Source organism: Cavia porcellus, unplaced genomic scaffold, assembly GCF_034190915.1.
Source record: "Cavia porcellus strain 051 isolate PalLab524CR breed Dunkin Hartley unplaced genomic scaffold, mCavPor4.1 scaffold_13, whole genome shotgun sequence".
NCBI lineage: Eukaryota > Metazoa > Chordata > Mammalia > Rodentia > Caviidae > Cavia > Cavia porcellus.
In genome coordinates this window covers 23,925,968-23,953,719 of record NW_026947496.1, presented here as the reverse complement: position 1 = coordinate 23,953,719, position 27,752 = coordinate 23,925,968, and the positions used below count along the sequence as shown (strand labels likewise).

The window sequence follows — 27,752 nt, the reverse complement described above, 5'->3', positions numbered from 1 at the left end:
CTGAGCTCTGACATAGTCATCTGTCAAACTCTATTGCTAGCATTCTAGGGCTTCTCTAGCTAGCATCTGCAAACCTTTCTAAATTCTTCCCTCAAACCAGTACCTTAGCCTTCTAAACCACATGGTCAACTACAGGCACAGCAACAGCCTTACTTCCCTGGTGTCAATTTTCTGTATTAGTTATCTTTCTGTTACTGAGATACAATATCTAACACCCACAATTTAAAGGAGGAAATGTTTAATTTGGAGCACCTGTTTGCAAACCTGGCCACTATCCAAATCACCACAAAGGAAAAAAAAAGAAGAAGAGGAAGAGTCTGAGCAGGAGTAGGAGAGGGAGAAGGAATTCAGGTGTAGAAGGAAAATAAAAGTGATGGGAAGGAGAAAAGGATGGGAGGGACCTGGGCTGCATCTGTGGAGAAGGGGCACTGGGCAAAATTTGCCCGTGGAAGGGTGCTGAAGGATCTTTGAAAACTAGTGATGTCATCTATTTAATGTGAAGGCTTTTGAATGTCTGCACCATGGATTTTCTGATCCTTTTATATCTTTAGTAAATGGACACAAATAGATGCTAAATTTGAATGATGGAAGAGTGAGGGCCAAAAGATCAGGAACAAGGGTTGGGATTGGAGAAATTTCCAATTGGCAAGATCCTACAGCTATCATTTGGCTTATACCTGGTTGTTCCCCCCACCCCACATCCTAATGCACTCACAGGTGAGGGTTAGGGAAGTAACTGAATCATGGAGGTATGATACTCACCAGTAGTTTAGTCCACTGCTGTGTTTATAGGTAAATAAAGAAGGAAGAGAAGCCTTGTCTGAGGAAGTGGGCCAGTGGGTCAGGGCCTGGGTCCATAACCTTCTGCCTTCCTCAACTGCTTTGTGTTTTGCATGTCCACACCATGAGCTGTTTCTCATCTGTCCTGGTCCTCTGCTTTGCTACCCTGCCTGCCTTGGAACCAGCTGACTATGGACTGCAACTTCTACAAACTGTGAGCCAAAATAAACCTTTCTTCCTTACAATTGTACATCTTGGGTATTGTGTCTTAGTGATGAGAAAATAACTGAAATGAGCTGGCATAGGATTTTGCACAGAGTATGTAATCTTAGGCTTGGTTTAATTTATCTGAATTTCACAAGACAGATTCTGGGTAGATCTAAGATCCATATGTGTCTATACAAGCATATGCAAAATATGATTCTGTCAACTTTAACTTAACACACGAATATGCTAAACAAAGATGCTGGCAAGTTAACATGCTTGAAAGTGCCATGAATTCTTGTTAGTTATAAATTGGTAAATGCTTCTTTACTGTATTTAATATTAATGGAAATAATTTAAAGTATAATGCTCAAAAGTGTATAAGTGATTAAGTTTTCTTTTCTATCACTTCTTATAACATGAGGTTATTAAAAACATTGAGACTCTACAATGGGTTGGCTGAGTTCTATTTTTGGTGATAATTTCAGCGTGGTGTGAAGCAGTACATTCTCATCTGAATACGTATCCCTAAAATTCACCTTTGACATAATCTACAATGTGGTGGTAGTTGAAGGTGGGGCTTTGGGAGTTGCTTAGGTCAAATGCTGGAACCTGATTGTGGACTTAGCCTTTAGAATGGTGAGCACTTTCTGTTGCTTATAAATTACTCAGTGGCTGCTGCATGATCTCTCAAGATTATGCCCAGAATCTAATCACGTCTCACCTGTCCTCTTACCAGCCCTTTACCTCTATCCTGGTCTGTTGGTTGGAGTCTTGCAATAGCTGACTATTTTCCTCGCTCTTGTCCAAGTCTTCCTCAGTGTCTATTTTCAAAATGTGACCAGAGTGGTTTTATAAATAGAAACCAGATTTACTCCTCAGCACCAGTTCTTGTAGTAGCTCCCCATGGCAGGCAGAGGAACTGACAAGCTTATTACAATGGCCTCCAAATACCCACAGACCCTCCTCTCCCTGTTTTGCTCGTTCATTTCTTTTCTCTCTCACTCACTCTGTTCCAGCAGTATTGGGCAGACTGCTATTTCTTCCCTCTGCTAAGCCTGCTCCTGTCTTAGGCCTATCGCTTTAGATGGTTTTTCTTTCTGGAAGACTCTTTATGTAGAAATCTTTTTGGGTAACCCGTTCATCTCCTTCAGGTCTCTGTTTAAATGAGATCATCCTAATGAGGGAACCGTAATTACTCCATTAAACACTGAAACATATTCACCTTGCCCTCATTGGCTACATTCTCATTCTTCCCTATGTGCTCATTATCATCTAACATAATACTATTAATTTTTGTTTATATTCTTCCCCTGACAGAGTATAGGTTTCAAGAGGGGAGGCGTTTTGTCTGTTAATGGATATGTAAGTCAAACGCCTAGCACGGTGCTCTATTAATAACAGCCCTTCTGTAAACTGTTGCTTAGTGTTGATCCACAAAGCAAAGCTCTGTAATCTGGGGAAGATCAATTCTGAAGGATGTCCCTGAAACAAGTCCTGTGATCAGCTTAATTTGAATCCTCTTGGAAATTGATGAGTATCCTTTAGGATATTTTCATGATCTCTGTGGGCATCAAAACTTGCTTTAGAAGATACTTTGACAGCATTGACCAATAACAACTGAAAAATGTTTAGAAATGAAATGAAAGGTGTAGAGTATGTGAAAAGAGCCTGGTGAATAGGGAAAATACCTATTTTAGTCCTACAAATAAAAAATTTTCCTCTATAGTCAGCATCTAGGGCAGGCTAGTCTAGTCTGTCCACTGACAGCTAGACAGGCTCAGAACAATAAGCTGGGTCACGAGGATTTTGGTGGAAAATAGAAGAGACAGTCATGAATCTGGCTGGCTGCATTGATTGCCAGGAAACTATCTGCCCATTGATTTCAAAACACTGTCATGTTTGGTAATTATCCTTGGCGCAGGGAATCTTGCTGTACAACCTAGAAGAGGGAAGAGTGAAGTCAAAGATTCAAAGTGTTCTCTGAGAGCAGTACACAGGCCAAGGCTGAAATGCTAACACCTTGGAGCTTCCGGAAGCTGAAGACAACAGGGGCCTCAGCAACAACTTCCATGGGGTGGACAGAGCAGGAGAGATGGAGGGCGAAGTGCTGGGATCTTAGGACCCAAAGCATCTTAGCCTCCAGGGGCATTAGGAGAGGCTGTAGCTGGGTTTTCTTTTTTTTTTTTTTCCCTGCAGCCAACCAGGGAATCTTCACAGGGTCCGTTTTTGTCTACCTCTATGTTCTCAAACATTATCTTTAATCATATTTTATTATGCATAGGTCATTTCTTTGGCAATAGTCAGTATTTGGACTCTAGCCAAAGAAGTGAGAGGTAAGGAAAAAAAAAAGAGAGAGAAAGCCTGTGAATACTTAATCTAAAATGACATAGCATTTATCTATTTAAAGTTGAAGTACTGGACTTCATTTCTTCCAGGGTTCTTTATGTGCTCTGCTGAAGTCTAGTGACTCCCAGGCAATCTATAAAGGTCTCCAGGTCACAGAGGAACCCAACTAGCAAGAACGAGAGTGACAGCTGAAACAGGAGAGCAGAGGAGATGGAAAGACTAGAAAATAGACACAATAATTGAGAATCTTACCCTTCTGGGTGAAGCTGAGTGCAGGGATGTCCTTGATGGGTCAACAGAGTCCAAGAGAGCAGAGTGCTGCAGGAATTCATGTTCACAACAACACTCAACAACATTCAAGAATCACTCAGTGATCACTAACTCTGTATATGGATGCCAGAGCATGTGAGATCCATTTTAGAAAGACCTCCTTCCTCCAAGGCTAAAGTTAAAAATAAAAAGTTAGCTTGCAAAAGGTAAGCTTCAATCAGAGTTATTTTTTAATCAGTTATCTTGTGACAAGTTATTTCACATATTATCTTTCCTTTAGTTCTTACACCAGCCCTAAGAGTTGGTTTTATTTATTCCCACTTTGTAGAGGAGGAAGTTAATTGAATTGCTCAAAGGCAATCTAGGAAAAGGCAGTACTTGTTTTCAGAACAAGTTTTGTTTTGGTCTAAGAGATTGGCTGTTTGGAGTATTCTTTACCTGCCCCAGTTCTATGTTTTAGGCTGAAATGCTGAACACTCAGAAGCTGCACAAAATTACGTGACAAATGTTGTTTTGAGCATTTTTGATTAATGAAATCTTGTTAGCAGACTTCATTCCTGCATCACGGTATCATTAGCTAATTTCTGTTACACATTCTTCATGACTGGTTCCTTTTTGAGTTTGGAATATTACTGCAAATTCTGTCTTTGGACACATTAGTACCTCTTGAGTAAGATGATTTGTGCTGATTTATTCCAAATTACTCAGTGATACAGTATTTCTAAGGGGAAAAATGTAGTAACTCTGAAATAGTTAAAATTGGGTAAGGGCTGGGGATTTAGCTTAGCGGCATAAGCACCTGCTTAGCAAGTGTGAGGTCATGAGTTCCATCCCTGGTACAAAAAAAAAAAAAAACAAAAAAAAAAAAACCAAAAAACAAAAAAAATAAAACAAAAACAAAAAACAAAAAACAAAAAAACTGGGTAGCTGCTCAGTTATTAGTTTCTTTATTTTCTGAATGTGTGATAATATAAAAGCATTTCACTTTGATCTCAAGTTTATAAAATATGTTTGACAGACAATAGTATGTGCTCCATGAAAACACAGATCAGTCGAGCAAAAACATAAAGAAATGGAGCACTGATTACAAAACCTAAACCCTCTAAATATTTGTGGATAAAGTGTAAAGAAACCATTCAAAAACAAGGATGGTCCTCATTTGGGCCCATTTTGACCATTATTCAGATAAGCTGTCAAATGTTATACCTGAAGCTTAATGTTCTATGCAACCAACAATTTCTGTCATTTTCATGAAGATGGACTCTTACTGTAGTAAAAAAAGACTCTATGTAATTAAAAACAACAGAGTAATGCCCAAATTTGAACTTTATTTTTACTGAATAAGTTGGCCACAATGATCAAGAACTTAGTATTCTTATTCATAAAATAGATATGATGATGATATAATAATAAAAGTGATACCAGTAATGTTATCTGCCCTTCCAACTTCACGAAGCTGTTGAAATGAATGAAACAAATTTTCACTGTGAATTTGCAGTTGCATTACATAAATATATCATTGAAATGACAATTTGTATTTACATGAGTCACTCCTGAAGATAGCTTTAATCCAGTTTTGTTAGTGATTATCCTTGATTGAATCTGATTGAATGTATCATTAAAATTTTATCTCCTTGAGAGTTTCTACCTCTGTAAATTTTGAACATGGTCTTGATTCACATTTGCTGTTTGATTATCTCTGGCTGGGTCTATATTGGCATGTGATTGGTATGGCTTTTTATTAGTCTAGGGTAACAGGCAGCCTGCCTGAATGTATCAGAATAATTTTCAAATTTTTCTGTCTAGCTTTTAATTTCATCAGGCTGTGCAGTAAATCTCCTAGATAATGTTCATTTTGAGCTTGGCTCCATAAGTGAGGGTACAAAAACTGTTGTTAATACAAGCCTCATTCTTTATTTATTCTTGGCCTGGGGGTTGAACCCATAGCTTCATGCATGCTAGGCAAGTGCTGAACCACTGAACTAGGACACAGTCTTGCTAAGTTGTCCAGCCTGCCTCAACCTTTCCAGTAGCTGTGACATCAGGCATGTACACCATGTCTGACTGATACTAAGGCTCACATTCTTGCAGAGATAGGACAATGTGCCTTCAGCCTGACCCTTCCATTCTAATTTTTGGAAGCCAAGTATTTTGCCTGGTTCATAGGAATGACAAGCCTGCATCAGATATGTAGGTGGGCTCCATGACAGAGAAAGAAATGCTTTGTTTTAGAGGGAGCAACATGTAATGGCTAGGAACTCAGGCTCTGAAATCAGACATGTGTTACTTAATTAACTTCATTAAATACTACCGGATTACTTAAATTCTTTAAATCTGGTATCTTATTGTAACAGAGATGATCATAATTACCATGTGGATTATCAATGATGCATTAAATGACTTTGTAAAAATTACATCTAAAATATGATTATCATTAGGAATCCACAGTTGACAAAGGATGGAAACTGAAATACAAATGAAGGAAAAGAGAGCAATGTGTCCACAGTGCAGCTGCCCACAGAAGCTTACTTGTCCTGTGAGCGCTGCAGAGGCTGGGCTCCTCCACTGACTTCCTACACCGAGCCCTTCTCTTCATATCCCCTGCATCCCACACACACTGGGAGATGCTGCAGCCTGGCAGGAACCTTACTAGCACTCACTGTGAACAAGCAAAGCTCTCCACCAGCTCTGAGTAAAGAGAGGATAAACAAGGTGACCTTGGCGTGTGTCCTCACCCCCAACTGCTGAGGACTCTCCAGTCTGCAAAGGGAAGAAGGGAATTGTGTGGAGACTCAGGCTTTATGCATAGAGTCATGGGGAATTGCATGTACATTCTCTTGTTGGAGTGTTGGATCTTCATATCAGCTATAATCTCTCCTTTTTCTACTCACCCTTCAGCAAAATGTATATCCCCACCCCAAGAACATGGGAAAACAAGGAAACAAAGACCCTCTATAAGTTGTTCCAAATATTTCAAGGCAAATTGAAGGGCCACTTGTGGAGAGGAAAGCAAGCATCAGGGAGCAGGGGTTTACAAGTTGATTAAAGAAGGGGTAAAGAAACTTAGTGAGTTCAAAGGGGATATAACCCGAAAGCTCATGAAATTATCACACAGAATGACAAATAGCAACAAGTAAAATGTGGAGGAGTTGACCAAAGTGGTTCAAAACATGAATGACAAATCTACCAAAGATTCCACAAAAAGATATCAGACAGAAATAACAGAAATTAAAAAATTGTATAGAATGTATAAATTGCAGAAATGTCCAACGTGAAGACAAGCTTTTGGAAACTGAGGTTAAAAATGATAAATTATTACAAATAACTCAGAAAAACTTTTAAAATGATGAGAATAAGAAAAATTTACTCAATAGCCATTAGACAGCTCTGAGAAGACCAACTTAAGGCTAACTGGAGTTAGAAACTAGAAGACAGTGCACTTGGAATGAAAATTCTCTTTACAGAAATCATAATAAAAATCTTCCCAAGTGTAAGGAAAGACTTCAACATACAGGCAAGCAAGACATAGAACCTCAACCAATTATGATGAGAAAAGAAACTCCCCATGATACATCTTAATCAAAATTCCAGATGTCCAATAAAAAGAGAGAATCTTAAAAGCTGTCAGAGGAAAGCCAAAAAAAAAAAAAAAATTCATGTACAGTGGACCCTTGACTTACACATTCAATTGGTTCCCGAGGGCTGGTTGTGACCCAGGTTGTCAACTGAAGACTCAAGTTCCTCTATACAGCCTTCAAAGTCTCTCTCCTGCATACAGGCAGATCTCAGTGTTATTGCAGAGACACTAGCCCAGGATTTCTCAGTTAACCTCATAGTGGGAAGAATGTTGTAACACTCCTTCCAGAACTCTTTATGGGTTAAATCTGTATTTGAGACCATCTGGAAACATAAGTGGCCAGTACTGTGGTCATAACTCAAGACTTTGGTTGTAAATTGAAACTAAAATTCCAGTCACCACTGAAGTTGTTCATGTGGTAGTCTGGTCATAACTCAAGAGTCTGCTATATAAAGGTAAAGCCATTAAGATTACAGCAGACCTCTTAACACAAACTGTAGAAGCCAGGAGAACCTGGAGTGATGCATTTCAAATCCTAGGAGAAATCAGTTTCCAACCCAGATTAACATACCCTATGAAACTTTCTTTCAAAATATGTGTACAAAGAAGGACCTTCCATGAAAAAGAACAATTTGAGATTCATAAGCTCCAAAATAGCACTTCAGAAAAATAATTAAGAATCTTAGATGGAGGCATAGAGCCAACAGAGCCTAAAATCTAAATGTAATGAAGGCAAGGCAAACATAAACAAATAAAGCAGTCATCAACACAAAAAGAACATAATGACTGGAATAAATCAACAGCATTCAGTGATAACTCTCATTGTGAACAGCCTTAATTCCACTATTAAGAGACACAGAAGACTGGGTCAAAAACAGAATCCAATAATCTGTTGCATTCAAGAAACCTATCTAATAAAAAGATATTCAAAGAATAAAAATTAAGGAATGGAAAACAGTATTTCATACACCAACACTTGAAAGGCAAACAGGGGTAGCAATTTTATTCTCAAAGTAAACTTCAAGTTAAATGGATTAGAAGAGGTAAAGAAGTCAATACTCACTAGTTAAGGCAACAATCCAACAGGTGAGATAATGATTTTGAATATATATGCACCAAACACTGGAATACCTATCTTCATGAAATAATACTAGTAGATATATAAAAGATCAGAAAAAAACATGAACACAATCATAATAGGTGCTCTCAATACTCTAGTTGAACAAGGAACCAGAGCAACAAAACAAATTATCAACAAAGAAATATAAAAGTTGAACCATTTCTTTAAACAAATGGACTTAATAGACATCTATAGAGTATTCTACCCAACAATAGCAGAATACACATTCATCTTAGTAATACATGGAGTTTTCTCCAAAATAGACCTAATTCTATCTTACAAAGCCTGCTTAAATAAATACAAAAGAATCAAAATCATCCTGTGGTTACTATCAGGCCATTGTGCATTGAAACCAGAAATCAATCATAGCAAAACCCACAAAAAATTTAGAAACACCTGGAAACTTAGTATCACAGTTCTGAATCCTTAGTGGATTACAGAAGAAATCAAAGAAGAAATTAACAATTTTTGGAAGCAAACAACAATGCCAGCATAACACTCAGAACCTCTGGGACACAGTGAAAGCTGTCCTAAGAGGATGTTCACTGCAGTAAATGCTCACATTAGAAAAACAGAGTGAACTGAAATAAATAACATAATTATAACCCCAAGATACTCAGAAAGTAAAAGCAATTGAAATGCAAATCAAATTTAAGAAGGACATCATAAAAATATCAGAGTGGAAATTAATGAAATTGAGATCAATAAACAATACAAAGAATCAACAAATTAAACTGGTTCTTTGAAGACAAAGTATAGTATCTATATGTATTGGAACAATGCTTGTGGATAGGATAAAGTAGGATAAAGAAGGATAAAGTAGAGACATTTGTAGGAAAATGGGTATCTAGAAAACATAATGTTAAGTGAAATAAATCAGACATGCAAACTTAAATATTAACTACCCACAATGACTTATGTATCTCAAACATGCACTAAAAAGAATAAAAGAATTATAATAGTAATAATGAAAATGAAGATCTAGAAAATAAGGCCAGGAGGTGGATGGGGAAGGCAAGGGGAATAAAAAGAATCAAGATATGTTCAGTACATGTACCCACTTTCTAAGACTAATATAAACACTGTGTACTTCAAACCCATAGTAATAGTTACATTATTTATAATGAATAGTTACAATATTCATCCACAGTATAATTCATCCTCTCTCTTAGATCTGTGCCTTCTCATAGTCATTTTAGTGTTTATTGTATAATAATGTTTCAGATACTTTTCTCATTGCTGAGACCAAATACCAGACACCCAAAGTTAACAGGGGGAAAGGTTTATTTAGCTCACAGTGTGTAGAGGTTTCAGTTCTTAGCTGTCTGGCTCCAAGGCAGGGCAGCATGGCAGAGGGGCACCGCAGAGGAGAAACAGTCCCTGGAGGGCAGAAGGCAGGAAGGCAGCAAAGCTGTAAAGTAGTGAGATAGCAAGTGGCAAGTGGCAGAAGCAGCCACACCAGCAGAAGCTTCCCTTTGTTGGTCATCTAGGCTACACCTCGCCCAGGATGCGGTTATTTTTATCCACCCTTTTCATCTCAGCATCACACACTATGTCCAGCTACCTCTGAAAAGCCCCTTTTATCACTGCATGAGGGCTTGGGGGGAACATTAACACAAGCCATAACACATAGCATCAACAGAACTATTAAGTTTTAAGTTCTATGACCCTTTCTTTATAAAAATCTAAGCATAGTTTTACTGCATTTGTTTGGCTTTTTGAGGCAGGATCTTGCTGTGTAGTTCAGGCTGGCCTCAAATTTGCAATCCTCCTGTCTCAGCCTCCAGAATGCTGGGATCATAGGTGTGAACTACCAAGCCCAGCTCAGTTACTGCATTTCAAAGATTTTAGAATAGATTATAATCTATGCTTTCTTGAAGAGGAAAAAAAAAAAAAACTTGTTCAGGACTAATTGTTTTTAAAAGAAATCTACGTCTTTGCAAAAAATATTCTTTTGGAGTCTGAGGTGCCTAACCCTGTTTCCAGAGGAAAAAAAGTGGTTTGAAGCATGGCTTCAAATAATAAGTACCCAAACTACTTGTTTAGTTTTGCTTTCTAGCAATTCACATCTGTTTTTTTCTTTTGCTCTCCCTCCTTCTTTCCCGTTCTTTCTTTTGTGAGTTGGGGGTCTTGCTATGCTGTCCAGGCTAGTGTCAAACTTTTGGGGCTCAAGTGATCTTTCTGCCTCAACCTACAAAGTAGCTGTGACTGTAGGTACATACATTTGGTTCTCTGTCTCTGTCCCTCTCCAAAAATAGTGCTTTCAAGTCCCTTCTGACTTGAAATACCTTGCCAAAACTGGGATCTTGCACCAAGATAAAACACACACTGAACAACAGACATGGTGGCACATGCCTATAAGCCCAGTATTTGGGAGGCTGAGGCAGGAGGATCACTGTAAGTTCAAGGCCAGCCTGGGCTACAAAGTGAGTTAAAGGCTAACCTAAACTGCATAGTGAAATGGCCTGGTTTAGGGACGTTTTCGGCAGGGTTGGAGAAAGAACCCTAGCCAGCAGCTCTGGTGACTGCACCAGGAGCCCTGCGCCGGTGGAGAGGAAGTGGCTGCCAGTGTGTGACAGCCTGCAGCTTGATTTGAAGCTGGAGTCTGCGGCAAGTCACTGCTGTGGTCAGATGCTCCACCACTGAAACTTGACTCAGAGGCGGCTTCCGGATGTTTCCCTGTTGAGCCTGATGGCCACAGGGGCTTACTTTCTTCCCTCCCTCTTTCTTTCTTTTTGTGTAACTGGGGACTAAACCCAGATCTTTGCACTGCGCCGAGTAAACATTTTTCAGTTTTTATTTCCAGGCAGGGTCTTTCTAAATTACCCAAGCTGGGCTTGCAGTTTCTTCCATCTTGCTTCAACCTCCCATAATGACAGCATTACAGGCGAGGCCCATGTCTGTCTTTTACTTTCTGCCCATCAGCTCAGGGTACTACTTTTCTTTAACTTTTTTATCCAGAAATTCCTGGAAAGAGGCCTTCCGGAGTTAAAGAACAAAACAAAACAACAGGGTAACCCTATATTATCCAGGTTGATCCCAAACTCCTGGGCTCAGGCGACATCCTCCTATCTCAGCCTTCTGAGTTAGTTGGGACTACAAAGCATGCACCCTCACGGCCGATTTGAGATTTTTATTTTTCTCGAAATTTCTCAACAATTGAAAACCTTTTCCAAGCACAGAGCCAAGTGGGTGCCTGAGAGCAGAGAGGGCGAGGAGAAGGGCCTGGCACTCTTGTGCAGGACCCGCGGCAGCAAATCACTCCACGGTGCGCACTATAAACCAGGAAACAGCATCTCTTAGCGGGGTTAACAATCTTGATCCTAAGGGATCAGAGGCCAGCAGAGCTCCACACGAGCTTGCGCGACACAGGGCGTGTCCCACTGGGGAGCTGGACGCTGAAGTTGACCGGGGCGGTAAACAGTCGGGTGCAGCAAGGCGGGGGCGTAGAGAACCTCAGCCGGCGAGGCAGGAGGATGGGGGCGGGGTCGGGCATGGCTCCGCCCCCGAGCCCCTCCCGGCCAATGGCCGGCGAGCGCAGCCGAGCGGGAAGGCGCGGCCCCGCCCCCTCCCGAGTGCGCGCCCCACCGGGGCCGAGCGAGTGCCGAGCTGTGGCGGGGCCGGGCCGGGCAGCCGCTCCGAAGATGCGGGATGGCTGCGGACGCGCCGCCGGCCGGCCTGTCCCCCCGAACTACGGGCTCCACCTGTCTGCACCCGCTCAGCGAGCTGCTGCGCATCCCGCTGGACCAGGTAACCGCGGGGCCGCGCGCCTGCCGGGCGAGGGCGCGTGGGTGGGGTGTCGCCCCCGCCGGCCCGCTCCCGGCGTTTGTCCCGGCGACGACGTGAACGCACGCGTTGATGTTTCTCTTCTGTCAGTGTGAAAAATACTCGTACCCTGCCGTGGCAAGCTCTCTGAAACTTTTTTTCCGGCTTAAACTCGGGACCTTCTCTAAACTACCTCCCCTCCCCTTTTACTTTTTAATTTTGCGACAGGGTCTTGTCAAGTTGTCCTGAGTGGACTTCAGCTTTCGATCTTCCTGCCTCAGCCTCCCAAAGTACTGGGGTTACATTTCTGCGTTCCACGCCCTGTTGGCCTGAATTTTTTAAAAATAGTTTTGATTTATAATCAAATTCTGAAGTAGACTGTTAAATGAATTCAGTGTTTCTTCCATCAGGGGGGTCGCTGTTACAGTTTGAGTGATCCCACTTCAAATATGAGCCTAATTGATTGTTGACTGTCATCCAGAGCTTTCTGAAGGAGACCCCAGGGTTTTAGACTAAAGATGTAAGACCGTCCAGTCCGGGTGACAGTTATTTTGTAACCACTTTTGATGCCTGTCAGAGAGGGAGGAGCCACACGCAGGATTCTGTGGTTTTGTGGGGGACTGGTTTATTCAGTCTGTGTATTCTTGAAGATAGCCTTGAGGTTTGAGGCTTAGAAGCAGGAGAGCTTAGTGACAAAGGGCAGCCGGAAGAGTTATTTCCACTGTGCAGGAATTAATCTGCTACCACTATAATTACACATGGCAGCCTGGGGAGCTGGTGAACATCTGTAAATACCAGCACGCTGGGAGGCTGAGGCAGGAGGATTCAGAGTTCAAGCCCAGCCCAGAAAACAGTAAAACCTGCTTCAAACTGAAAAATGTGGTGCAGTACTGAAGACCTTGGGCTCAATCTCTAATACCAAAGAGCAAAACAAAACAAGTGAAGATTACAGATGGCAGCAGCAGCTCAGTAAAAAATCTTGTGGAGGTTGAAGCTGGCTGGATCAGGTGTGTACTGATGCACGTGGATGGAAGCAGAGCTGGGCCGGATGCTGAAGGAGGACCCACCGTGCAGGAGCTTTTGTCTCACACTTTCTGGCTGGTTTATTGCGCTTTCTTCTCACTACTGCTCATTTTCCTTTCCTTCTAACAAGAGCGTACCTGCAGCCCTTTCCACTCCTGTCCTTCCAGCAATGAGGAAGTGAGTCCTGGCTGTCTGCCCTATTCAGCTACTGTTTACTTCACCAGCCACCCCAAGCTAAGGTTACACCCGGGATCTGACCACTGCCTTCCCATTGGCTGCAAAATCCAGAAAATCGTTATTGTGAGAGAGGTATATCAGATGTTAAGACATTTTAGCTTCCGGGTCAAGTTCTTTGTTACCTGCAAAAACTGAAATGTCTTTTGAGCACTCTGGGTTATAAAGAACTTTCTGTCTTTCAGTTGAGTCTTCCTGTCATCTGGGTAACTCCAGGGCACCCTGAGATCAGGATGCCTGTGTGCAACTAGGCCTACAGTGGTGAGGAGTCTATCTTACCTTTTCTGTTTCCACGGACTTATGCCAGCCTGGCAACCTCCTAACAATGATGGCTATGAAATTATTTTCTTTAATTAGAGACAAAAAGAGCACAGCAATTTGATACAGAGGGGCGGCATGGAGAAGTGTACTGAAAACAGCACTTGGAAAAGAGTCCTTATGCATTGTGCGGACACAGAGGTCCCATGGTTAGTTGGATACAAACCTTCTCTTACCCAGCGTGAATTAGGCAGGAGCTTTCCTTTCCCTCTCTGTGAGGGTGAAATTTGTCCCTAATCATCTTCTCATGCCTCCTCTACTTTATGAGGATCGTGGAGTGTGACTCAATCTGCCTTTCAACCAACCCTAGCCTTCCAAGTTTGCAATATTAACTCAGCTACCAGCTGGGGATTCTGTCCTGTTGACCTCATTCATATATGTGGCACCTGATTGTGTGTCAGGAGCTAGAAAAGCTGAAAAAGAAATTGTGTCCAGGTTTTAAGGGACTTGCAGTTTGTTGGTGGCAGTTTTGGATACCAAGGATATCTTTCCTTAACAGTACCCCCAAACTTTGTGTTTTTGCCTAGAGATATCAGTTCAATTTTAAGCTGGGATTCTTTGGGTGTCTTTCGTTTTCCTCTCAATTTAGCATCTGCAAAAAAAAGGAGAAGAAAAAAATAGAGCAGGAAATCAGAATCCAGGAAAGGATTTTGAAATGAAAGCTTCATAGGTTTAGGAGCAGTTACACAAGCTTGTGTTACAGTTCAAGTCTGGGTGAGTGAAGACCAGCTCTACATGCCTGGCATTGAGGACAGATGGTGACACCAACAGTGGGCTTTGATTATTCCACGGGTGCCTGTGGTCTTGGTTTCTCTACCCTCATGCAGGTCACCTGGTTAGTTCTCTTGGCCGTGCTTGGAAAGCCAACCTCCACTTCTTATCTCAGGCTTGTCCTTCATTGAAAGCCCAGCTCACATTGCATAGTCATTATTAAATCCATTAAATATTTATTTAATCCTATTAGTACCAGGTACCTGGCCATGTGGTAGAAATTGAAGGTTTAAAAAAAAAAAAAAAAAAGCCCAGGTCTCCAATGTAGAAGAGTCTGTATATCAGGAGAGGAGATGAGAGGGCTGTATACATGTACAGATGGTGCACACTCACTATTGGTAAATATTTTTGGTGCTTTGTGGCTCATAAAGTCTTTGTCACATCTACCTACCTCTGTCTTTTTGGTAGCTTGGGAACAGCCTCAGGTAATAGGTAAACAGGTGGGGGTAGCTGTGTTCCTGTAAAATTTAGGGGACACCCAAGTTTGAATTTCATGTAATTTTCAATGTCATTAAAGTTTCTTGTTTTGCTTTTTATTTTTCAGTCTTTTAATGCTATAAAACATATGTAGCATAAAGGCCACATAAAAACAGTTAGGGAGGGGGCTGGAGTTATAGCTCAGTGGTATAGTGCCTGCCTGGCAAGTGCAAGGTTCTGAGTTTGATTCCCAGTACACACACACACACACACACACCAAAACAAAAAAAACCAAACTCAGCAGAGGGTTGAATTTGGCCCGACGGCTGGAATTTGCAGGCTTCTGCTGTGTAGACCATGGAGGAGATGGAGGAAGTGGTAGGGGTTTTGAGGAGAGTAAAAATTTACAGTCTTTTTGTTTTGTTTTTGGGGATCATACCCAGGGTCTTTGCGCTGAGCTACATCCCTAGCAACCCCCTCTCTCCCCTGCCGACTTTTTTTGAGACAAGATCTTGCTGAGTTGCCCCTGCTGGGATGGAACTTGTGTCTTCCTGCATCATTCTCCCAGAGACCTGGGATTATAGATGTGCATCACCATGCTGGGTTTAGAGTAGTCGATGAGGGGACTGCAGAAGGAGCTGACCAGGCTGACTGTAACGGGCTGCAGACATACTCAAGCCACTGAGAAGCATCCATTTTAAAGCCATGCGTATGTGTCCATGTGTGTCTTTGTCTCTCAGCATCTCCCTTCAGGAACAAAAGTGAAAGACAGTTGCAACTTTTCAGACAAGGCTGTTGGAGAGCTAAGCCTGGTGCCGAAAGATGCTGACAAGTAGTTGGACGTGAATTAACAGTGAAAAGGGAAGATGAGGACTGGGAGGAGCAGGTGCAGAGTTGTTGAGAGAACTCGGGGCTGGGATTTCCTGGGAAAGATGCTTTTCTGGTGAGCGTAGGGCTGAAAGTTGCCTCGGTTCTGAAAAAGGTCTGACCCTTTCTTGCTGACCTTGACTTTATTGTGGTGGTGGTAAAGTGGGAGCAGAGGGAGGTCAGCGGGGAGGGAGGAAGGGGGGTAGGTGAGTCACCGGGAGCAGGAAGTCGAAAGCAGCACCTGGCTGCAAGCTGAGATGTGGAGCTGGTGTTGGGCTTGTGGGCTGGGGGTGAGTGGAAGGGTCTTTATGGGCAGAGGTGCGCCCCTGGGGTCCCAGCGGCTGATCCAGAGTTTGAGTTCCTGGAGCTGCATTCTAATGTGGTGGAGAGTTCCTATGCTTCTGAAAGCAGCACAGGGCTGCGGGTGTTTGGGGGCAAGACTGTGACATGGAAGCCTCTCCTGTGCACAGCTGCGGGGCTCAGTGATGATGGAGTTGGGGTGTCCCTCAGCCCCTTAACCCATCCAACTCACACACAGACTCTGAGTGAGCCTGGACAGGACCACCCGGTGTCACAACTGGCAGACTGACTTGGATAATAATTGAAAGGAGGACAGAGAGAGTGCTGGTGTGACCATGTGGTTCCAGATAATAAAGCAGAGGCCCAGTGGACCCTGTGTGGCTATAACTTTCCTGTTGTGGACAACAGTTGGTCTTCACCGCTTGCCTCAGTTTACCTGCTGTGTTTGTGAGCTAAGTGTGGTGCTGTGCTCCTGTAGTCATGGTTACTTGGGAGGCTGAGGCAGAAGAGTTGACATTTTGTGGTCAGCCTGGACAATTTAGTGAGACATTGACTCAAAAATAAAAAGAGCTGGAGATGCAGCTCGGGGTGAGGTCCTGGGCTCGTCTCCCAGTATGTGTCTTGCACACCTTCCAGCCTCCGCTTACACACTTCCTCCTCCCAGGAGCAGTCTTCCTCATCCCTGGTCCTTGGGCCCTACGAACCCTTTGTTCTCTCTGCTGCTGTCACCCTGACCCTTCATCTCCTCCAGAGCCAGAGCGGGCCCGGCGTTTTCCCCATAGTTCTTACCTTTGTTGTTGCTATAGTTACTTTTATTATAATTTTAACTGAAGACTATATTTATATAAGCAGCTGAAGGCCATAAAGCACAGCCTCTCCTTGTAGTTTGAAAGAAGATCAAATTGGAGTGAGAACCTGGTCTAATACAAGGAAGAAGGCAGACAAAACTGTCCTTTAAAAAGCTACACTTGTGTCTAAAGTACATGTGGTTTTTTTGGAAAGAAAATGTATATTCTTGCTGCCCAAAGTGAACATTTTATTGGTGTTTATGACAAATAGCCTGTACTGTTATAATTGCTCCTCATAACTTATAAACTTGACACCAAAGTAATATAAGGTCATCACCATACACAGGGTACCACTGCCTCTTGAGAGTTCTGACTGGTAAGCTCAGCCTAGTCTTTCCGTTGCTCGGAGCTCCTTATCCTTGCTGAATCATTAGCTTCTATATTGGCTTATACCACAGATACTTATTTCTTTGTCTTTCTGCCCTGACTGAGTCTGGAAGAGTATTTTCAGTCTTCCTTTTGAGTGCACTGTGCAGGATATTGGGATAGAATAGGGACCCAGAGCTTATTAGGATCCACAAACCTGGAAGCACTTGTTAACTTCTGGTCCTGAGAAGAAACCCCTGTGACACAGCAGTCCCGGTGCCGCAGGGAAGGTGGGAATGCCAGGTCTCTGCCTAAGGACAGGGCATCTGGCACTTCAAGGCCTCTACAGAGGATGTGGGGAACTCTGGGAGTGGCTGCCATGGGCGAAGTGGAGGGGACTGTATATGTGTGTGGGGAGGACCAGGGGAAACAGCTGGAATACTGTTCCAGGAGGAAGCTCTCTCAGCACAAGCAATGAGATGCCAGAAAAACGTAACTTTCCTTATGGTAGTGACTGTTAAGAGAAAAAATGTTAAGGAATTGAGTTTAAAATGGAATTGTCTTTCCTGTCTGGTTCATGATTTGGGTGGCATTCTATTTATAAGATAGAAAGGCTATTTATAAGATAGATCGCTGAGCTGTGCAGAGGAGGTGAGCTTTGGCAGGGGAAGCAGAATGAGAAACAAAATGCAGAGTGGTCATTCCAAAGTTGGTTTCCTTGTGGGACTAAAATGATGGGATTTTTCTTAACATGGGCTCAAGGGCTGACTGGCCTCTTGGCTTCTCTTATAGTAAGGACTGAATCCAGGGCCTTTTATTCCTCATTTTGATGCAGGATCTAAGTCACCAGGTTGCCCAAGCTGGGGTTGAATTTGCCATCTTCCTGTCAGCCTCCCAGAGTGCTGGGATTACAGGGCTTACCTGGGCCATGTTTCTTTTGATGGCTGTGAATCTTTGGAAATTGGACCATTTTCAAGTTCATTTTGTTTACATGGTACCTGGCACCGGTGTCTCCATCCTGGTTTGGTCTGATCTGCCCAGCCTGGTGCGAGAGCTTAGTCCAAAACCATGGCGGCCCATAACTCTTACTTCACACCATGGAGAGTAAAGGTTGGACACTTCTGCATGCTTGGGATAAAGTATGAACCAAATACATGTTTGTTGAATTGAAAAGGAATTTTATTTACATTCTTGGTGTGGAATGAATGACTAAGTTACAATGAAATTGGGAACCAGTTCTTTCTATCATCAGAGTTAGGCTTATTTTTTATATGGAGCCTTAATTTCAAGTTGAACAGCGCCCTCCTGCCCCAGTATTGGAAGGTGAAACCAGGCAGCCTCTGAGCCTCTGAGCTGAGCTGCCTTATTTACTTACTGCCTTGGGGATTGAATCCAGGGCCTTCACACTGAGCTGCATCCCCAGTCCTTTAGTTTTTAATTTTGAGTCAGAGTCTCACTAAATTACAGAGTTTTCCAAGCTAAGCACGGACTTGTGATCCTCCTGCCTCAGGTTGTCTTAGTGTGCTGGGATTACAGTTGTGTGCGATCTTTCTTTCCTTTCTCTTCCTCTGTCTGTCTTTCTCTCTCTCATACTGGAATAAACTCAGGCCCTCACTTGTGCTACCCAGACCTCATACCACTGAACAATATCCCCGGCTCTTTTTAATTTATTTGAGCCAAGATCTCACTAAGCCACCCAGGCTGGCCTTGAACTTTAATTCTCCTGCCTCAGCCTTTTGAATTCCTGAGATGACAGATGTGCACCACTATGCCCAGCTAAATAGGCCTGTTTCTAATTTGAAAAGTAATTTATAGCTCAATTGCTGTCAATTAAATGTTCATCTTGGGTTGCTTAATTATAACACACTGCATTCCCATTTCATTGTGTGCACTTCAAATAGTCATTACTGGCAATTGTAAGTGTAGATTTTTCTATCCTTTCTGTTCCAGTTGTCTCAGATTTGTGTGGCCAACATGGAGAAATTTCCTTTGGTAATCTAAAGGCAAGTCACACATATGAGGAACTTCCAGTGTTCTGTATGGTGGGCTTTGGGTTACATTTATGAAGAAAAATAATAAAAAAGATTGCATCTAGAGAGATACAAGCTGGGAATATCTTTTGTACCAAAGCAGCTTGTAAGAAGAATTCAGGATGTGTCTTTTAGTAACTGTGGCTGTGTGCCTCTGAGATTTTCTATTTTAAGCCAGCCAGCCCTTTTAGTAAACAAGATAAAAGGAAAATTTACTGCAGTTTTATTAACAATTTCTAGTAGTTTTGCCAGGAGCAGGATGGAGTGTACTCAGTGGAAAAAGTAACTTCAAGTAGTATATGTTGGTTAAAAAATGTGCTTTATTCAAAGACCACTAACCTAAGGAGGTGAACTGTTAAACTCATTTGTATTGTATTAGTTATCCAGAAAAAATGTTCTCTTGGTGAATTTCCAACTTCCTTGTAATAGTAGAGCTCTGTAAGTTTTTTAAGTTATTGGTGGTTAATTTTCCTTTATTTATTAGTCATACCGATTTCAGTTGAGGTGTAGTTTTGAAAGTCCATAGTAACCTGAAAACATCTAAAAAATATTGAATTAAGATTTCTGAGCTAATATTGCTGGGAATTCCTCCAATCATCATGTAACCATAAGTATTCAGTTCTTAGGGTGGTCCCCCCCCCCCAAAAAAAAAAAAAAAACCCCCCCCACAGAACTCAGGTAGGCTACACTGGAAAATTCATGCTAACATTGTTCTAAACTCTTACTTCAAACAGAAAATTTACTTTAGAATTTTAAAATGTAATCGGGCAGTTTTTCTTTTCTTCTCCTTTTCTTTTCTTTTTTTCCCTTCTACTTTGTCCCATCCATGATTGAGGCAGATGAATCGGCAGAGGTACGCAAAGGGTTGCTAAGCGCTAGAGGAACTTGCTGAAGTCTTTAGTCATTTTGTGAATTTTGTGAATTGTTTTAGCCGTAAGTCTCACTGGCCTGAGGCATTTTTGATTGTGATGCTCCCAATAACCCAATCCCAAGTAGTCTTTTCTTTCTTTTTTTTGAGAGGGTCTTGTGATGCAGTTCAGGCTGGCCTCTATCTCACAGCAGTCCTCCTGCCTTAGCCTCCCAAGTGCTGGAATTACAGGCGTGCACCACCATACCCTGCTCCCCAGTAGTATTTTTTGCTGGGCCTATATGTTAGAACTTTTTGTTTCATCCTTTTTTGGTTTTTATTTGTATAACTGCAGATTAGGAAAATTAACTTTCTGATGAGGCAGGTTAGTGTCAAAGTCACAGGATAAATAATGAAAGGTCAGTCTCTTTCCTCTGCCTGGCTCTCATTTTCCTGGCTGGACAATTTTCTACCCCATGGCAGCCCCCAGGTACATCCTTTCAGAGATAGACTGTATCTGTACCCAGAATCTCTATGCTTTCCTGACAGTGATAGCTTATGTATCGTCCACCTCTTGCTCTTTATGTTTTATTTTTTATTTTCCTTTAGCTTACCATAGTTCATGGGACTTGATTCATATCTGCACATATAGAGCTCTTGAGACATCTAACTTCCTTTCTGAAGGCTGTTTTTGTTCTTCCAGGAACACTCGTGCCCTTTAGCACATGCTGAACACGCCGGTGTGGGGTCACAGGGTTTGAGAGGGGTCTGTGCTCACAAAGTCAAGTGCCCCTTCCCCTGGGAGCTGCGAGAGGACAGCAGTGAGCTGCTCAGGGAGGAAGAGGACCGTTTTAATTTCCATTGTCTCTGCAGATGGAGGGCAGTGACTCTGGATACCACTTGCCTTTTAGGGATGGAAATGGTTCTGCCCCTAACTAAGCTGAGTCACCAAAGCCCTTCTTGGAAGTTCCTTGTGCCCTCAGATGCTAGAAAAGATGCCCTTTAAGAGCAGTTCAGCTTTGAGCCAGCCATGGTGGTGCACTCCTATAATCCTAGCACTCTGGAGGCTGATGCCAGCTTAAGGCCAGCCTGGGCTACATAGTAAGACCCTGTCTCAAAAAACAAACAAACAAACAACCCAACAGCTCAGACTAGATCAGATCAGACTAACTCTGATTTCAAATCCTCCAGTAGGAGCAAGAAAGCATTGGTTTTGATCATTAGAGAAACAGTTTGTTGGATAAAGACAATGAACCAAGACTATTCTTCCATTTGTCAGTGAACTTAGCTAAAAGGATTGTACTTATAAATTTCACTTTTAAAAATGTTTTTCTAGATGAAAGGTGTGGCTCTGGAATCTTCTGTCTTCCCTCATTTCCTTGTTAGGATAAAGCCAGGGTGCCTTAGGGGGTTGTGTGTGTCACTCAGAGGAAGATTGGTAGGGAGGATCCTCTGTTTCTTGTCCCTTGGGGAGGTGGAGGTGCTTGGTTTCCTTTCTCCACTCTGGAGGAAAATTGACCACTGAAAATAAGCATTCATTTGTCCGCAGGTTATTTAACAAAAGAGAAGCAGACCATGGATGTAAAGCAGACCATTTTATGCACATTGTGGAGGGAAAACAAAAAAGATTTTCTAAAAAGTTAAAAAAAAAGTTGTAATGGTTTACAAAGAGATGAATAAATGGTGATCTTATGGTATCTTATTTTCAGCCTTACTGAGTTAATAATGTTTATTCAATTTTATAGTTAAGTTCTACTAAGTAGTCAAACTTAAACTGACATTTTATCTTTGCACTGACTGTATCTAAAGTCTTAGATATAGCTTTATCCAATTGCCTGTTTTGTTACCTTAGTTTGAAAGATAAGCCATAAACTAAAGAGTCATGTTATCAGGACACAGGGCAGGACTGTTTCATCATAATGAAAAATGAATTATGGCTGTGTTGAGCTAGTTACAATTCTAGTGACAACCTGAGGGAAGATTGTGGGCTGTAAGTGGATGACTTATGACTTTTTATGAGAGCAGAAAAGCCACCTCTGTGTACCCAGCAACCTTCAGACACTCATTGGGGTAGTTATGCATCTAGCTTGTCCCAGTGGTAGTTTCCAGAAGAATTGGGGAAGTCAGAAAGGAGCCAGGAACATGTTTATAAGGACAGCACTGAGGCTGAAGATTGCTAAACAAAAGGAAATGAAATTAAATGAGTGAAAAGTGACTAAGAAGGGCAGAAGCCATATGAAGACCTCTGAATGCTGGTGCTTGGTGAGGTGACCGTGGATGGGTGTGGCACTAATGTGTCTCATTTCCTGAAGACAGTGACTCTGAACTTGATGACCCGAGGAGAGCTATTTTGTTCTATTAATTTTTAATGACCTCTCTTTAGGCCAGGGGAAAATTCTCATATCACCAGAGTACGCTCATAAAACCTAAAAACAAACATTGTTACGTAAACTACTAAGTAAATTCCAATCTTTTTGAATTTTGTCAGATTTCTCAGTGAGGAGCCCGTGACTTATAATTCACCTATTAAAGTCTATAATTTAGCATTTTAAGTATATTCACTGGGGATGTACAACCATTGTCACAGTCTAATTTTACACTACTTTTCTATCCTCTAAAAAGAGCCTCATCTCATCAGCAGTCCCATTTCCTTCAGATTCTGTCTCTCTGCATCCCTCTCTTGCCCACCCCACATACGTTTTCCCCATGTAACTTTGCCTACCTGGATCTCACATATAAATGGCCTCATGTGCAGTATGTGGTCTTTGTGGTTGACTTTTCTCATTTTCAAGAGTCTTTTGTGATTTTCTTCTGGATGCTTGTTCTTTGTGGGAATACTGAGAACTGGGTTAAGGTGCAATCCTTTTGAGGGAATAATGGATTTACTTCTGGCAGGCTACCTGGAGCTCAGTCAATCCATAGTCACTTAACACTTTGCTTCCTGCTTTGGATTTTATCTTTGGCCATACGGGGCACATAAGTTTAGACCCCTTCCAAACTCTCTGCCTAAGGGAGTCTTGGCACTTTGGTTCCCTGCTCCGTGTGGCCTGTATAAACACGTGCATGTGCAGTCTCCCTCCGGGAAGGGCCAGCTTTTCTCCTGATGTGTTTCTTTCCAGAGCTTTAGGGAGGGTCCTGGTTCCAAGACGTGGCTTGGCTTTGTGGACAGCTTCCATTTCCTTCTGCTCCTTTCTAGAACTTTCTTTTCAAATTCTAGGCTATTTGGGTAAGAAATGATTCATGTCAGACAGGCACTGAGGGACATGGCTCTGATTTCTTTTTCTTTGGTGTCTGTTTTCTGAGGAATTTTTTCTTAACAGCTTAGCTGTGCATGGGAGTGATCCAAACAGTAGTGTTAACTTGGGATTACTTTAATATAAACACAGGTGACAAATAAGCCCAAGGACACGTACTTCTGTTCCTTTGCTCTGTAGTTGAGGGACCTATAAGAAGTGACAGTGAGCAAAGGGTACACTAGGCATGGATCTTGATTCCTACTGGCAACTCTAATAAAGGGCTTTCTTGAAGAAACAGCCAATTCTAAGACTAGGCCAAGAAATTTACAAGGTGGGTCTAGAACATTTCACAGTGACAGAAAGTATGGAAGTCTTAAAAGACAAAATGAAAATAAAATTCATAAATGAGAAATGGGATGTCAGATGACATAGGAGTTAACTGAAACTGGACAAAGCTAGAATACTTCAGGCAATCATGTAAATAAAGATTGCAGAAGTATAGATTAAAGAAATACAGATTATAGATCTATATTTTAATATCTATAGAAGTTTTAGATTATACTTCAAAGAATAAATAAGCATTCTGTGTATATGTACTGATATACATAAATGATTGAGTAGGTAAATAGATGTAAGCAAATAGATCTCCCTGCAGAATTCTAAGTAGGCTATGTAGACACTGTCTCCTTAAGGAAGTCAAACATACTCCATTCCTTGAAAGGAAGGAAGCCACAGTCACTTCTTTTCCCAGAGAGCAGTATGGAGGGTGGGTGAAGAGACTTCCTTCATAGAGGAGAAGCCTAGCAGACCTTCCCACAGCCAGGTGCTAAAGGTTGACATCAGCAGGGGTAGCCAGCTTGACGGTGTGCCACTTCTAATAGGACATGGTGGGGATTTAGGGCTAGGGACGCAGCTCAGTGGGAGAGGACTTGCCTGTGACCATGTGTATACCTCTGTGCCCTTCCTTGCTAAAACCCATCGCCTATCTAATTATGAGAAAAATACCAGGCAAATCATAACCAAGAGTTTTCTACAAAATACCTGACCTAGGTCAAATAATGATATGTTGTGTATTTCAAAATAGGAGAAGAGTAGATTTTAAATGTTCCAATCACAGATAAGTTATAAATGTTTGAAGTGATGGATATGGCTATTACTCTGTTAATCATTATGCATTGTATTCATGTATTGAGACATTACACTGTGGCACATATGTATGCACAATCATTACATGTTAATGAAGGATAAAAACTAAGAAAATCCTTTAAAAATCTAAAAATATTTTTGTGTATAGCGTAGGTGCCATCAGTATATGAATAAATAAAGAACATGTAGTGTATATGCTCAACTGAGTACTGTTTAGTCATAAAGGAAAAGAGTATGCCATTTGCAGGAAAATGGATAGAACTGGGTATCGTTATATTAAGTCAGATATACCAGACTCAAAAAGACAAGTATCACATGTCTTCCCTGATATGTGGAACGTGCAGTTAGTTAGTGGAGGTAGACTGTAATTAGAAAGAGGAGGGGAAGAAGAGAGAGAGAGAGAGGAGCTAGCTATGTGGGCTGTGTGAGATGGATATGATCAAAATATATGCATGTATGAAAATACCACAAAAAAACCAATATTTTGTAGAATTAACAGAACTAATAAAATGCATTTAATTTTTTTTTAATTTAGAAGAAAACATTGTGCCAATGGTAAGTTTCTGGTTTTGATAACAGTCATCTAAGGTGTTAATATTGGAGAAGAATTTGGGTAAGAAGTATGTGGGAACTGTGTATTGTTTTTGTCACTTTACCATAGGCCTAAAATTATTTCAAAATACAAAGTTAAAAATTTTGGGGGAAAAGAACAAAAGAGTGCTCTGTTGCATAAAATACATACTGATCAAATAGAGGAGGGTGTTGTATCTCTGATTCTCTTACCTTAGGAGGTAAACCTTTATTTTAAAAGATAAACATAACTCACATTAGGAGTGTATATACACAGAAGGAACATAATTCACAGGGAAGAAACCTGTCAAGGTCATCAAAACTCAGGAAAGTTCTAGAAACTGGTCACAATAGGAGGAGCTTAAGGAGACAAGACGGGAACTGTAATATGGTGTCTTGGATGGGTTCTGGAACAGAAAAGGAGTGTTAGATAAATACAAAAAAACCTGATAAAGATGGGCTTTCGTTAATAATGTCAGAAAATGAAAGTACAGCAGTTTACTTTGGGGATCTTAATCAGCCTTCTTTTAAAACTTTTTGTGTGTGTCTTTAAAATTTTTCCCCTATTACTTATTAATTCTGTCTTTATTTTCAAGTCTAGAATAAGGAAATACTTAGTAAAACAGAGCAGATGTTCCAATGGTCCGGGCCAGAGAGGTTGTCTTTGTATGGAGAGGACTTGGAAAAAGCAGAAACATTAAGCCCCTCAGTTTTTCTCAGTATTTTTCTTTTAAAGTAGAAACAAGAAGCTAGTGTGTTAGTTAGCTTTCTGTTGCAGTGACAAAGTACTTGAGGTATGCAACTTGCAAGGAGGAAGGATTTATTTTGACCATGGTTCAGTCCATGGTCTCTTGGTCCTGTTGCTTTGAGCCCATGGCCACACTTACACAGTGGGAGTGCATGGTGGAGGAGGCCCCCCATAAAGCGGGAAAGTGGGGAGGGTGATCTGGCGGTTGGTCTTACAGTCCCCTCAAGGACAAACCCCCAGTGACCTAACTTCCTCTATTAGACTCTTCCTCCTAACGGTTCTGCCCCCTACCAGTAGTGCCACAGGCTGGTGACCAAACCCTTAACACAGGGGGCCTTTTGGGTGATGTTTAAGATCCACACTACAGCAGATGGAATAATAGGAAAGTAGGCAGGTAGGCATATACTTCTAATCTCAGCACCCTGGAAAACTGAGGCAAGTGGGTCACAAAATTGAGCCCAGTGTGAGCAACTTACTGACTTCCTGAGGACCTGTCTCTAAATGAAAAAGAAAAAGGGTTGGGGATGTAGGTCAGTGCAAAAGCCCTGGATTGAGTCCCCAGTACTATTAAAAAAAAAAAAAAAAAAAGAGTAATAGCAAAGCAACTAGTTAATTATCATCAAGTTATTTCAGATTTTTTTTTTTTTTTTTTTGGTATGAGAATTAAAGCAGAGGAAACTTCATTATCATGCCAATTGAAATTGGCCTGGTGCTGGGAGAGTTGTTCAGTCACTTATGTGAGTGATTCCACTTTGACTTTAAGCTTAGTGTTTTGTTACCTGCTCCAAGATCCTCGTTCAAAACAATAATGTCCTATAAATTTTACTTAATAATGATGATAATGTATCAATATAGTTCATTTACTATAATAAGTGCACTATGCCATTGCAAGACTCTATTAAGGGAAGCTGGTTACAGAGTGTATGAGAACTCTGTACTATAGACATGCATTCTCTGGAAATCTGAAACCATTATAAAAAAGTTTATTTAAAAAGGAATATTTATTTGTAACATCAGATCGTTAGTTGTACTGTATGTGAGAACATCAAGCTTGCCATATTGTTGGAAATGGAAACTGGGGTCAGTATTTTTATCCCAAGGGAATATTTTAATCAAAAGAATGCAAAGTCAGCATGCACGTATGTTGGTATATGTTTGTATTTAGATGTATGTACTTTTTTCTTAAAGTTGGCTTCATTAAAATGTTTGTGTATGCCCTAAATGATTTCAATAAAAATATAAAGGGCCCTTCTTTTGTTTCAAATCTTCAAGCTCCTTGTTAGGTAACTTTCTCTGAGTGCATAGTCGCTTAATAAGTGAAACACTTCTCTCCCCATAACATCAAATGGCAAAACCCCACCCAAATAAAACCCTTCATGCAATAACCCTTGCTCACTGAGCTATCCATCCCCTCATTGAATTTGGACCTTGGAATGCTGTTTCGCCTTTCAGTTCTCTGTTTAGTCGATCTTTATTACAGAACCATTCTAAGTATATATTATTTACGCCACAAGAACACATGCAAAAGTCTGCTCCTGAGGGATGTATGGATCCAGCTTGATGTAACTGCAGCTATCTTGATTTTAACTGCCATATTGCCTGCCAGGTGATCCTGGTAAACATCTCAAACCCTGCAGTACAAACAGAGTTTTTAGGATAGAGAGTCAAGTGTTTCACACCAGTGATGCCCAGACTGTTCCTTAACTGACACTGGATGTGATAGTAGTTTTTGAGACAGATCAGGCATGTTCATTTGACCCTGGTCTCCCTTTATCATGCTTAGCACATGAATTGCTTTCTTTCCTGTTTTGCTGCCACCTATGACACACTTCTGTCTGTAAATCTTTAATAAACTGCACTTTGTGCAGTTGTAGAGTCTTGGTTACTTTTACTTTTCTGTCATTGCTGAGACAAAATACCTGACACCAAAGTAGGGAAGGAAAGGTTTATTTATCTTACAGTTTTGGAGATTTCAGTCCATATTCTGCTGGCTCCAAGGCAGGCTGGTGTGGCTGAGGGGCAGTTG

At 41.4% G+C, this 27,752-nt stretch overlaps 1 protein-coding gene across 1 annotated transcript in view; it reads left to right on the top strand.

Moving 5' to 3' along the window:
• The first annotated feature begins 11,875 nt into the window (after window positions 1-11,875).
• Window positions 11,876-27,752, top strand: part of Mboat1 (membrane bound O-acyltransferase domain containing 1) — a 105,902-nt gene continuing 90,025 nt past the window's right edge. Inside the window, exon 1 of the mRNA XM_063259944.1 lies at window positions 11,876-12,050. Within this exon, the coding sequence (XP_063116014.1) occupies window positions 11,952-12,050 (99 nt within the window). The 5' untranslated portion in view covers window positions 11,876-11,951. The remainder of the gene's footprint in view (window positions 12,051-27,752) is intronic.